Here is a 14,989-nt window from a genome sequence, read left to right as displayed (position 1 = left end):
CAATGTTTACTATTAACTAAGTAAGTACGATCACCACTCCTGGGGAACTTAATCAGAAAATCCACAAATATAAATAACACTTCATTACATTAATTAACACCATTTCAAAAGTATTACTATTAAGCCACAGCAACCAGACATACTTGTCCAGTCATTATACAGGACTCAACTACATTGCCTCTTAATAACACTATGATTATCTGATTACCTACATTACCAGATTTCAGCATTAAACTTAGAAGGCAAATGTAGTATGTATACAGACATACCTACTAGATAACAGACTATAGTGACCCAGTAGGTATACTCGAGGTCACTACACAACACTCAACCTTTCTGGAATGTCAGCCATCTATTTGCTATTTTTTCCATGCTATCCTATTTTCTTTAAGATTTAATACAATGCTTACTTGAAACCATTTCTTATAATGCTTGCTTGGAACCATTTCTTATAATGCTTGCTTGGAACCATTTCTTATAATGCTTGCTTGGAACCATTTCTTATAATGCTTGCTTGGAACCATTTCTTATAATGCTTGCTTGGAACCATTTCTTATAATGCTTGCTTGAAATCATCCATCTCTTGATCTGTTTATGAGCCTATTATCATTTTTACTTCAACAGGGTGGTGTGAAATTTCATCTCACAGCATTATTGGCCTATATATTTTTTAAAGATGATAATGGGGAGGTAGCAACTAATAAATCAGACTGCTATGCTAAGCACAACTGCAACTTTTTCCACTGATAAACTAGCGACTAGGTTTATTCAAGTTAATGTAACCAGTTGGTTTCAACATGGTGCCATGTCTCATACTGCCAATAGTGTGAGACAATTGTACCATGTTGTTGACTACATCACTGATAGGAATGGTGACATTTCTTGGCTATACTATCTTAAGTTTTCTTCACAGTAACCTTCTATGGATATTTGTTAACCCAAAATTTTTGACTTATGAACTATATTTCTATTTTCTCATTTACAACATGATTTTGTCATCGCTTCCATCTGTTAGTCTCATTTATTTTTTCTCTAATTTTTAATCAATCCCAACATTGTGTATTTTTTACACAATTCTCAATCAATATTATCAATACTGTGTATTCTTTACACAATTCTCAGCTCCATATAACATATTAAGCTTTTGCTATTGAAACTTATTCCATATAACTTAAACTAAGCTTAAAAACTGTGTTATAACCAGCTAATTTTTATCTTTTTGCAAATTTTTCCTTTATTTCAAATGAATTTCTTTCACTAGTTGCCTATATAACACATAGGAAGTGAGAGTTAAACTTGGACCACTTTGACTTGGATCTAAGAGGGGAAAAAGGTAATTACTAGTTATCCACTGTATGCTAACTGAATGCTAAATATTGACCACTGTCATATTTAGCATTCAGCAAAGCATTCTAACATCTGTATAGTCTTAATCAGCCAATTAAATGTTTTTAATGTCTCATGTGGGCAAAGTACCCATCTGAGATGGTGCCTCCAAAACTCCAATTCCTATCTAAAAAAGGAAAATTAGGTTAATAAACAACCCTTCTCTTATAAACTATATACTCCTTATTACATAGATATTGTTCCTGCTGCATGCCTTTCACAGATATTTATCTTGGGAACTACTCTTCTGAACCAGCGTCTGTAATTAAACCCTTTGTTTGAAATCAGTTTGAAGATGTGCATTAGTTAGTCAATATTCATTAAAAGTTCAGCTTCGAACACATCCAAATAATTTTTCTCTTTCTTCATTTTTCCTTGCTATTGTGTTCTGTGGAACAACCCTCCTCCTTATGCATTTCCTGAAAATTACAATCTACAGAAATTCAACACACAACTTCTGTTTTTTTTTTTTTTTCAACACACAGGCACTATATAATACAAGCTACGAGCAAGGTGAGGTATGGAAAATTCACATAATGCACTTACCCTGGAATTGATTTTAGGAGGTAACAAAATGTTTAAAAGTTTTTTGTGCCAGTCATGATCATGATCAACAAATTTTCCACTGCAATAGTACCAAGCCTGCAAGTACGTTTGAAATATAGCATGTCTGTAATCTCTCACTTACTAGCTCAACTAGACTTACTTTTGAATTTTTTTCTATATCTCTAGACAATAAAATATTAGAACAAGTAAAATATTTTAAATATCTAGGATGTGATATAACATATGATGCCGAAAAAGATATGAACCAGAAATTGACGAAATTTCAAAATATAAGTGGAACAATAAAAAGAACTCTGGCTACGAAAACAAGGAAAGAAACACAATTGAAATTTTACAAAGTAATGGCAATACCAACACTTCTTTATGGTTCTGAAACATGGATACCGAAACAAAGAGACATTAATAGAATACAAGCTGTAGAAATAAAATTTTTAAGATATGTTAAAGGATGTACAAAATTAGATAAAATACCAAAAGTAAATATTAGAAAGGAATTAAAGATTTACTCAATTAATGGAAAAATTATAGAATATAGACAAAGATGGAAAGAACAGGTAGAAAGAATGGAAGATAATAGATTCCCTAAATTAGCTTATACATATAGAGCAAAAGGAAAAAGAGACAGAGTAAGACCAAAGAAAAGATGGGCAGGTCTCTTCGAGATCGGAACAGGCAGATCGCTAATCCAAGAAGGTAGATAAGGTAAGATAAGATCTCAAAGTGCTAGAAGACAGATATGACTTTTATTAAAAAAATCTTCTAAGTATGTTTTAATTAATAAAATCGAGTCAGTATGACTGCAGAGACTTAAACGAGGCTCAATGGACCAAATCCTGAAGTACACAATTTCGATGAAATATGTATTGTACGTGCTGTTCTGCTGAAGAAATACAACACATTTTGTATTTTCTGAAGACTATTTCAAAGTTGTAATTTCTTTTCAATTCTGAAAAGAAATTCTGCATACCCAAGATATATAGAATTGATAGTTTTTCATGGTTTATTAGAAATTTTATTGAAGAGCGAATGAAATCTATGGTAAATCAATAACATATTATAAATAAAATTCACATTAAAATATTTTAATTCAACGATTATTGCATATAGTTTATTTCATAAATATAATCTTTTAGTATTTATCTGAAACTACAACATGGAGACATTCCAAAATAAAAAATGAATGAATGTGAATTAAAAGTGAATAGCAATTTACTTATAAAGAATACTTTACTTTAGTTCTCTCTTCATTTATTGAATCAATATTATTTTGGAGTGAAAGTTTCTGATTGATCAAAAGCTGTTTTGCTTCTTTAAGATCTGACACTTCCTGTAATGATAAACACAAAGCAGACAAATGTTTTTAAAATTTTTGTAAATGGCAAATTAAAACTTATATGTATATATTTACATATACACACACAGCTGACTTTAACAAGCTGATGGTGCATTATAAATTAAAATATCTTAAGTTTTTATGAGTGGTTAGGTAAGTTTCACGTTTCTTTGTTATTAGTGTATTTTAAAAACAAAGCACAAATGTATTTTTTTGATAACTTAAATGACAGTGTATATAGCGTGAGTTATAAGTCACTTTATCATTTGTTTTTAATAAGCAGTCTATGGTTTTAAACCCGATAGAAGACAATAATGTAAATGTATTAATAAAAGACTCAAAACGTTTTTAATTATTGTATTTTACATCTGCCTACTCAAAATGGTGGCCTTATGCCTCAAAACAAGAAGTCTTTTTTTAAAATTTTGACAAACTTTCAAACATATTTGTCCATCAATGCAATCATCATCACCATCAGCCATTTTCAATTCACTGCAGAATGAAGGCCTCTCCAGCAACTTTCCAGTTGCTTCTGTTTTGTGCAATGGCCATCCATTTATTGCCCACAAACTCTTGAATTTTATCTGTCCATCTCCATTGTTGTCTTCCATTCTGTTATTTTCTTACTCCATCTGTCAATCATGTTTTCGAGCTATATGTCCTGCCCAAGTCCGTTTCAGTTCTCTAGTTTTGATAAGAATATCCTTTACTTCTCTTCTTATCCAACAGTCTGGTTCCTAATATAATTTGTTCCTTTCTTTGCTGTGTAGTTTTCAGCTTCTCTTCCATTCTTTTGGCGAGTGCCTTAAGTTTCATTTCCATAACTCATGGTGGGGAGTATACGTTGGTCCATTATTTTATGTTTCAGACAAATTGGGATATTGCTCCTCAGTATGTGACTATATTTCCTGAATGCTATCCATCCAAAATTTATTCTTCTCTTGACTTCCATCCATTTATCATTATTATAGCAAATGACTTGTCCAAGGTAAGTATATGAATCCACCTTTTCAATTTCTGCTGCTTCAATGATTATATCCCTTCGTCTGGAATACTTGTTCATCATTACTTTTGTTTTAACCATATTTATCTTTAGTCCGAAATCCTAACTAACTCAGCATCACTGATTAAGATTTTCCTCTAATTCTTCGGGATTGTGGCTTATGATCACAATGTCATCTGCAAATAGTAAATGGTTTAGATACTCTCCATTTACATTGATTCCTTTCTGCGACCAGTCCAATCTTCTGAAAGCTTCTTCAAGGGTAGTAGTAAACAACTTTGGAGATATTGTCTCTCCCTTGTCGAACTCCTTTCTCGAGTTTAAATTTGCTACTGTCTTTGTCTAGTCCAGAGATTCTCAACGGGGGTGATATCGCCCCCAAAGGGACAAAAATTGTTTTTTTTGGGGGGCAAAAAAATCATGGCCCTCAAGTTCAACCCTTCCTGATGACATCTTATGAAAGATGTCATCAGGAAGGGTTTCTGATGAAACCAAATGATTCATTTCATCTGGTTTTCTTTTCCCCTGAGACAACTGATTTTTAGCATACAGGTATATCATATTAGGAGTGAGTTAGCAATTTTGATAAAAGGAAGCTAGTGGGCATGATTTAATTCAACCACCTTTGCTTTTCATAGGCATTAAATGCCAAAGTGCTTTCAGAGGTAATGTCTTTGAAATTCTTGCCATTTTTGCAGCTTTCCAACAGCCATGACCTTGGCGGTGGATGGTGGACATTGTTTATTTATTTATTCTTTTGTTTCACTGGTCAATATATGAGACCAGGATGGGATGAGGAAATGCTTCTGTCTATTGTTTCTACTTTCTAAGTGACAATTAGTATTGATTTTTTGTTTCCTTGTGGAAGTTTTTTTTTTTTTTTTGATCCACAGTGCTTTTGTGAGTGACATGGGCTATGAGCATTCAATAAAAATAGTTTATATTTTATTATTTAATTCTTTGTAGTTATTCAACCCATCATCAATCATGTCAAGTGCTGGAAAGAAAAAGTATCAACAGTATCTGGATGAATATCTAGTTTATGGTTGTAGTGAAAGCCCATTCGAGTCAAGACAGCCTATGCGTCTTATGCGTAATAGTTATTTTTCAAATGAGGCTATAAAACCATCAAGATCACTTAAAAAGGAAACATCCTGATAAAGTTAGTAAACATATAGAATATTTTAAAAATTTAAAACAGAATTTTGAACAATGTAATGCTGTTACTTCCTTATTTAAGAAGAACACACAAACAAATGACAATGGAATGATTGCTTCTTATAAAATTGAAGAAATCATTGCAAAAACTGGTAGTGCTCACACTGTTGTAATTTCAACAATGATGCATCAAAATCCCTCCAGTATTTTAAAAGCATTGCCATTGAGCAACAATTCAATTTGAAAACAAATCAATGAGATGCCAGTTAACATTGAAGAGCAGCTAATTGACAAACTAAAAACGAGAATATTTTCTATTCATATTGATGAATTCACAGTTACTGACAATAAGGCACTTCCCAATGGCATACGTTCATTATTTCGATGATGACTGTAAACTGCTAGAATAGTTGCTGTTTGTAAAATCTATAGAAACTGACTAATGGAGCATCCATTTTTGCTGCTGTAAAAACATGGTTTGATGAAAAACAAGCACCATTGGAAAATTAGATATCCTGTTCCACTGATGGGGCTACTTCCATGGTTGGAAGACAAAGGTTTTATAGCCCACCTAAAGGAAGTATGTCCCGAAGTGAAGTTCTTGCAATACACTGCATTGTGCAACGACACCATCTGGTTGCAAAAAGTATTAGTCCAGTTCTTTAAGAATTATCTGAAATCAATGAATCTTTCACCAAGAATGATCTTAAGAATTATTCAGATCATTTGTGTTCATTAAAAGGTGAAATGAAAACTAGATTTATTTTCTTCTGAAGTGAAGCCAGCATGTTAGATCCAATTGGATGTGATTTTGGGTATGCTAGTGAAAAAATTCAAGAAGAACTCATTGCTCACATCTGGTGAGTATGGGCTTGGCAAACCCAGGGTCCTGAGTGGATATCATCATTCTTCTTGCTTTCTTTGTGATTCCCTTCGACCTCTCGCTCTCTCTCTCTCTCTCTCAGGGTAACAGAGGATTTTTTTTTTTTTTTTTATGGCTGGTGCAGCATAAGCCTCAGGCTTCCTTGCACCTTATGGCTAATAATAATTATAATAATAATTTAAATGCAATGAAGAATGCAAATATAAATTCGAAATGGTGGAATGGCTGAGTTGTGGGATCAAAAACAACTAAATTTCTTTATCCAACAATGTGGCCTGAAATGGCCAAAGTACTTCTTTGTTTTCCAATGTCTCATATGGTTAAAAGTGGTTTTAGTTCAGTAAATAAAATATTAACAAAGGAAAGAAACAGAATTGATACATGTTCAAGAGGAGAGATCAGAATTAAACTTACTAATATCATTCCAAACATTGCTAACATTATACCGAACATTGAAGCTAAGAAGCATCAGGCTCAAGGATCCCATTGAATAAAAGGAGTAAGTATAAAGTATATTCTTGTTTAAATTTTCACTAGGGGATGATTAGGAAAAAAAAAATTGTGTAAAAAAGCCTTTTAGGGGGTGATAATTAAAAAAAGATTGAGAAACACTGGTCTAGTCTAATAAAGGAGATAGTGTTCTCATATTTTCTTCAAAATCATAATATTAAAATGAAATTAAATGCTACTACGCATAATATTTTAAGAGTTTAAGATTATTTATATAATATTGGTGTAGATACACCATAGACAACTTTTAAAGAAAAAAACTATGATAGTAGTGTAAAGTGCATAATTTCATTTGTATCTCATATTGTGTTCATCCTTCACAACGAGTTACCATATATTGCACTACCTCAAATAAGTAACACTTCACTAATAGAGAAGACTATTGTTACTTATTCTCGGTGGGCACCACCACCCAGATGGCACCATAAGGCTTGTTGGCCTTTCATCGGTGGATGGGCAGGTAAGGAGTTTTGCAAAAATGACAACCCAATTGCGAAGTTAATTCCACAATATGAAGTTAATCCCAGTTGTGAAGTTAATTCCACAAAAATTAATCTCACAATAAAAATCGTAATGTATGGGATGTGTATGCCTTGTCTTTCTAGTGCCCAAAACATTGCCTTATGCTCAAATGCCTTTTCATAATCCACAAATGCCAGGCATAATGGTGTTTTATATTCATTTGTTTTCTCCATTAGCTGCAATATTATGTGAAGGTGATCGTTGAGAATCCTGTCCTAAAGCCAGTTTGTTCTTTTGGTTGATTCTTATCAAGTATTCTTACTAATCTGTTAGTAATGACCATTGTGAACAACTTGTGGATGTGGGACAACAAGCTAATTGGTCTATAATTTCCAATTTCTGATTTATCTCCTTTCTTAGGCTGCAAAATTATGATTGCATTATTCCACTCTTTAAGCGTCATGCCTTTCCTAATGTACTTTGTGAAGAGTCTTGCCAGTTTCTGTCTTATGTCTCTTTCTCCCAATTTTAACAATTCTACAGTAACTTCATCTTCACCCTGGGCTTTCTGATTCTTCATTTTCTTCAATGCATGTTCTACCTCATCGGGTAGGATATTGGGTATGTTGTATGTGTTGCTAAATTTTGTGATCCATCTTTCCCACTGCTGGTCATTCCCTTGCTCCTTACATAATTTTTTATAGTAGTCTTCTGCTATTTGAATTATGCCTTCTCTGCTATTTATAAATACACCATCTTCTTCAGATTCAGTATCATTTGTCTTTCTGTATTACTGCTCATGACTGCTGATTTAAGTCCTTTGTTTTCCCTTAATGCTTGTTCTACTTTTCTTGTGTTAAATCTTCTAATGTTCTCTCTGAGTCTCTTTCTAATGGCTTTGCATAACTCAGTATACTCAATTTTTTTCTTGTCAGTGTTTCTCTTGCTCTTCATTTGTTGTCTTTGGTTCATCATGACAAGCGTTTCTTGACAAATTTTTTCTTCTTTGTATTTCTTGGACTATATCACCTTCAGAAAGTTGTATTTCTCATTGAAATCTTGGTCCTGAAAGGTCTGCAGAAGATCAAAATTGTTCCTAAGTTCCAGTACATACTGCTTTTTCTCCTCTTCTGTTATCTTAAAGACCTTCGTATTATTTACTTGAGTCAGTTTTTTCCTTTCTTTTCTTACATCTATATCAAGTGTTTATCTTGCCATTCTGTGATCACTTCCAACATTTACCTTGTTCAGAATGGCAACATTGTTCACAATATACCTTCTGTTAGTGAGAATGAAGTCAATTTCATCAGTTGTTAATCCATTTGGGCTCTTCCATGTCTACTTTCTGTTCAACCTTTTCTTTAAAAAGGTGTTCATTACTGACATTCCTTGAGATTCTGCAAATTCCACAGGTCTTTCCCCTCTTTCATTTCTTTCACCAATTCCAAAATTTCCTATAGTTCCCCTTTCTGCACTGTTTTGTCTCTTTCTAACCTTAGCATTGAAATCCTCCATAATGATAGTGTAGTGGGTTTTCTGCTCATCTAGAAGACTCTCAATTTCGGTGTATATTTCTTCAACTTCTTCATCATCATGGCTTGATGTTGGTGCATAAATCATTATAACCTTTAGTTTGTACTTCTCAGAAATGCCGAGTAGCAGTCTTGACACCCTTGGTGATGTACTTTTGAATTCCAAAATGTTGTTTTTTACATCTTTATGGACCAGAAAGCCAACTCCACCTTCACTCCTTTCACATCCTTATCTCCTATAGATTGGAAATGTGCAAATCTCTCTCCCATTCACAAGGAGGGGAATCAAAGGGTGAAGTAACTACAGGCCTGTAAGCTTGACTTCTGTTCCAAGAAGAATAATGGGAGTCAGTGGTTAAAGAAGTACTGCACGATATGAAAATCACAGCATGGATTTGTTAAGGGGAGATCTTCGTTGATTACCTATTACTTACTATGACAAAGTAACAAAGGGACTGGATGCAAAAAATAATTCTGACATTACACTTAGATTTCAGTAGAGCTTTTGATGCTGTTCTGCATGGAACACTGCTGTACAAATTGGAAAGGTTACTGCTATGGATAAAAGGATGATTGAGTGGTAGAAAACAGAAGGTAGTTATAAATGTTCAATGCTCTTTTTGGATCAGTGTTATTGGTGGAGTCCCCCAGGGCTCAGTCCATTGTTGTTTTTAACATTTAATACTGATATAGATGAAGATCAAGCTTATTGTCTAAGTTTGTAGATGATACAAAGGCAGAGGGGTGGTTAATTACAGGACTCATGGCTACTACAACAAGACCTGGAAAAACTAGATATATGGCCTGAGAACTGGAAATCGAATTTAACACTGCAAGCTACTGCACATGAGAATTAAATGCAAGCTACTGCACATGAGAAGCAATAATCCCAGAATAATATATCAATTGGGTTGTACCATACCACACTCAAGGTAGTGGTGAATGAAAGAAACCTAGAGGTAATGACACTGTCAGTCATGAAGTTCTCTGAGAGATGCAGATGGGCTTGGTTTTGATATTGAACTGAATCACATATAATTCAGTAGGCAATTTTCAGAGTTTCGAAACTCTGAAAATTATCTGAAGAACTATAAGAAATTCAACTTGCCACATTCTGACAATTCATGCAAAACACTGGATCTTGTATGGATGGGAACTTGCTCTGATATAATATTCCACTAAATGTCCTGTTTGAAATGTTAAGTGTTGCACCTTATGTTTTCTAAAGATGTTTTCTCATATTAACTTGGTAACCCAAGTTAATATGAGATGAAGAGAAGAAGTAACTGCTTGTTTGAAACATAACAAAGCTTTTGTTAAGATTTTGTAATGGTATCGTAATTTGAAAATAATTTAACAGAAGAAATGCATGCCAACATTCTATTGTGCAGGACTAGTACGAAATGATTGGAGACAACTCCATTATCTGACACACTGGAGGATCTAGATTTTTTTTTTTTGTAGATAGGAGAAATGATACGATGATTATGATGACATATGTGATTAACAGTAACTGAAAATTATGCATGAATTTCTCTAATTTTTAAGAAGCCATTACACAGCAATAGTAGTAGTAGTAGTATGCAGACAGAATATGAATAGTTATCATACTATAATTTATATCACAAAACACAGTATTTGCTCCAATTTACTTGGGTTCTGGAGAGGGGAGGGAACTCCCTGAACACCCCCTCCCCCACTGGAACTGCCACAGATTTGACCTTCATGAATGACAATATTAGCATTAGTTGAGGCATATGATGCAAGAAAGCAAGCTTATATAGCATCACCCAAAAAAAAAAAAAAAAACCCCTTCCCATTTCACCCTTCTGCTCAGTGCAAATGTTTAACTAGTTCAGCTTTAAATTAATTTAAGATATCAACTTCCACAACAACAACAGATGGAAGTCTGTTTCAGCATTCAACTACCCGCTGGCTAAAGGCAAATTTCTGTACATCTATTCTACAACTGACTTTCCTCAATTTTAATCTATGCCCCTCAAGTTCTTAATCTGAGCAAGCGGAAGTATCCCATCAGCACTGAGCCTGCTCAAATGATTCAAGGCTTTACACCCCCCAATCAGATCACCTTGCAGGTGCCTAGTCTCCAGATGCTGCAACTTGCAGAACTTAAGCCTCTCTTAATAAGAGCACCCCTTTGTTCCTCTCACCAATCTTGCTGCCCTTCTCTGTACTCATTCTAGCAATTCTACATCCTTCCTAAAATGAGGCCTCCAGACCAGGACGCAGTACTCAAGGTGTGGTCTGACCATTGCCTTATACAAAGGGATAATTACCTCCTTGTCTCTACTAGCAAAATTCCTATATATCATTGACAAACCTCCATGACCTGCTCTGGCAGCCCGTCTGCACCACTCAGAGAACTTCATATCTGACTGCACAATTACTCCCAGGTCTTTTTCATTCCCCACCTCCCTGAGTGTAGTACCACACAATTGGTATATTTCTTTTGGGTTACTGTTACCCATATGCAGCACTTTGCATTTGTCAATGTTAAACTTCAGTTGCCACTTCTCAGCCCATCTGCCTAACTTATCTAGATCCTGCTGCAGTAGCATACTGTCTTTACTATCATTAACAACCTGCCACCCTTTGTTTTTTTTTTTTTTTTTTTGGTATTTGTTGGTGCATCAGCTTCTGTGGCCATAATGCACCTCCCAAAATTTTTGCATTTTACATTGATCCAAGCCCAAGGTGGGATTCGAACCCATGACCTTTGGGTTGCCAGGCAGGCAGCCAACATTTGTATCATCTGCAAACTTGGACATCAAGCCTAATATATCTTCATTGATATTAGCAGAGGCATATGATGCAATAAAGCAAGCTTATACAGCATCAATCGCCAAAAAAAAAAAAAAAAAAAAAAAAAAACTTCCCATTTCATCCCTATTTGGTCACTCCAAATGTTTGTCTGGTTCAGCCTAAAATTTAATTAAGCTATCAACTTCCACAACAACAGATGGAAGCCTATTCCAGCAATAAACTACCCGCTGACTAAAGGCAAACATCCACACATCTTTTCTACAACTGTCTTTCTTCAATTTGAATCTATGCCCCCTCAGGTTCTTAATCTGAGCAAGCAGAAGCATCCCATCAGCATTGGCCTGCTCAACCCATTCAGGGCCTTATACACCTCAATCAGATCACCTCGCTAAATACACAAAACAACAATGGGCCCAGCACTGAACCCTGGGGGACTCCACTAATAACATTAGTCCATGTAGAACAGTGCCCATTTATTACCACTCTCTGCCATCTCCCAATCAACCATCCCTTAATCCATTGCAACTTGCCCTTAATGCCATACTGCTCCAATCTGTACAGCAGTCTTCATGTGCAACAATATCAAAAGCTTTCCAGAAATCCAAGTATATGATATCAAAATAATTTTCTGCATCCAGTTCCTTTGTGACCACATCGTAATATCCAATCAAATTGGCAAGACAAGACTTTCCCCTTAACAAACCCGTGTTGTGTCTGAACTATTACTGCAGTCTTGTCTAGGTGATCCTGCATCACTTATTTAATCAGTGACTCCATTATTTTCCCTGGAAGAGAAGTTAAACTAACAGGTCTATAATTATTTGTGTCATCCTTTGAACCCCCTTCGTGAATTGGGGATACATTTGCACATCACCAGTCCATGGGGACCTCCCCAGAATGTAAGAATGCTCTCATAATTATGGCCAAGGGTTTGCTAACTTCCATAGCTGCCTCCTTCGATTTAATTTCTATCTGGGGCAGATATATTCCATCTGCTCCAGGTGCCTTTTTTATGTTTATCTTCAACAATTTCTCCTCCCCTTTGCTCTCCATTATTACAAAATCATTTAGCTCCTTGTTAGAGTTTGATAAACTTCTGGCATTCCCCTCCTTGAACAACTCCTCATGTGTGAATATAGATGCCAAAATACTCATTCAGTTTATCAGCTACTTGAGCAGAATCATCAATAGTTATACCATCTATGTTAAGTGGACCAATCTGAATCATCCCCTTCCTTTTAGAGTTTACATAAGTAAAGAACTCTTTACTGTTTTTCTTTGCATCCTTTGCTAAAGATTTCTCATAATCTGCCTTCACCTGCCTAACCTCCTTTGTGACTTGATTACAGACTAGCTTATATCTGCTATAGGATTCTCTGTCACTTGATAATTTATATGCATCTCACACATTTTTCTTTTCTGCCACGAGCCTCATTAGGTCATGTGATATCCATTTAAGTCAAAATCTTGAACAGTATTTCTTATTTGGTATGAAAAGCCTAGTATCTTCCAAGATTAATTCATTGAAGGCTTCCCATTTAGATTTCACTCTTTATAATATCATCAGTTGATCCCACTGTACAGAATTTAAAAACTGTCTGAGACCACTGTGGTCACCTTTACGAAAGCAAAAACTCCCTTTACCCTTGATCATCTTTAAGTAAATCCCACATCAGTACACTGTGATCACTGTCACCTAGTTGTTCCTTTATCTGCAAATTCTTAATTCAAGAATAATCACTGCTGATAATGAGATCAAGAGTATTACTCCCTCTGGCTGCCCCTCGAACACATTGCTGTAGAAAACAAGCCTCCAATAAATCCACAAAAGTCTTGCTAGCGTGTGAGTGACCAATCCGCAAGTTCCAGTCAATATCTGGAAAGTTAAAATCCCCATTACAAGACATTCTGATTTACTGGCCTGCTCTATTTCTCTGCACAATTGTTCATTGTACTCATCAGAGGCATTAGTTCCTAGAACACACTCCTACTCTCAATTTTCCTCTCAGTGCTTATGTCACACCAAACTGACTCAACATTGCACTGTCCAACCATGTAAACTGAATGCACTTCCTTAGATTTTATGTGTTTCTTAACTAACAGCATAACCCCTCTTTCCTTCCTACCTTGTTTATCCTTTATGTACACATTGTGTTCCCCAAATTCCAATTCTGCACTGCTTATATTTTTATGACACCATGTCTCTGATTTCCCAATAATATCTGCCTTTGACATCTTGATCAGCACTTCAAGTACATCAGATTTATTTACTATGCTTCTAGCATGAGTGTATACAGTCAGTCCTCGTATAGCATGATAGTTGTGTTCCTAGAAACTCTCGTGCAATGCAAAATCGTGCAATATAAACAACAGGGCCTATGGGAAAATTGGGTTAGGTGCCGGCCACCCAAGATTTAACACACATTTGTAACCAAAACATTACCAAACACAATAAATAATTGTAATAAAATACTTACCATACGTATTTTATTACGACTATTATGTAATAAAATATTGCTAATGCTTTTGCTTCTATCGTAAGCAAACTTGTGTTTTGTTTGATTTTCTATCCAAACAGATGACAGCCATTCCATCTCTTCCAGTTCTTTGTGTCTTAATCTAATGGATTTTAATTACACTTTGAGTTGTTCCTACTATGAAAGTTGTTTTTATTTTCTCTGCATTCTTTGTAATTCTCGGCCTTCCCTCATTTAGGTCTGTAGCACGTGCAATACCACATGGTCTTTCATTTCGCTCAAAGCATTTCATAATTTCAAAAATTTGTCTCTATCGACAGAGGCGGACTGGCCATAAGCCTTACCGGGGAAACCTCGGTGGGCCAGAGGCCGGTGTGATTTTGGCCATAAACCATAGTATGAGGCCACTATAAATTTTCCCGGGTAAGAATTTTTGACCCAGTCCGCCTCTGTTTATCGATATCGCTTTTCATTTTCTCTCTGAATCTGCAGTATCTTCACCAAGACGCTTCCTATTCACACCTTTTAAGTATTTTACTCATTTTTAGGGAATAAAGCACAATTACAAAACAAGGAGGTACGCTTGATACATATAAACAAAGCTGCGTGTGTGTAGCAACTGAATAAACAACACCATAAAGGAAGAGATACACTATTAACACCTCACATTTTACTAAAGCACATTTCTAGGGGTTACTACCATAAAACAATAAAAACAATTTCCAGTCGCGTTTCTGCTAGTGGAATCTGTTATAAAGTCGATCTAATTGCATTTGCGATTATACCAATAGCTGGAATTGTGTTGGTTTTTACGTTATTATGGTGAAATGTGTTTCCCCTTCACTGATATAAAAAACATAAATACATTTTCAGAATCTTCTCTTCATTCCTATC

General features: G+C 35.1%; 1 protein-coding gene across 1 annotated transcript in view; it reads right to left on the bottom strand.

Moving 5' to 3' along the window:
* Positions 1-14,989, bottom strand: part of LOC150076228 (uncharacterized) — a 744,224-nt gene that overhangs the window by 101,986 nt on the left and 627,249 nt on the right. The window contains exon 34 of the mRNA XM_090387291.1: positions 3,185-3,280. Coding sequence (XP_090243417.1) covers positions 3,185-3,280 — 96 coding nt within the window. The remainder of the gene's footprint in view (positions 1-3,184; positions 3,281-14,989) is intronic.

The sequence above is a fragment of the Mastigoproctus giganteus genome, chromosome 13, assembly GCF_048544385.1.
Source record: "Mastigoproctus giganteus isolate SK-2022 chromosome 13, ASM4854438v1, whole genome shotgun sequence".
Classification (NCBI taxonomy): domain Eukaryota; kingdom Metazoa; phylum Arthropoda; class Arachnida; order Uropygi; family Thelyphonidae; genus Mastigoproctus; species Mastigoproctus giganteus.
The sequence above is the reverse complement of the archived record's forward strand: the minus strand, read 5'-3'. Positions and strand labels throughout refer to the sequence as shown.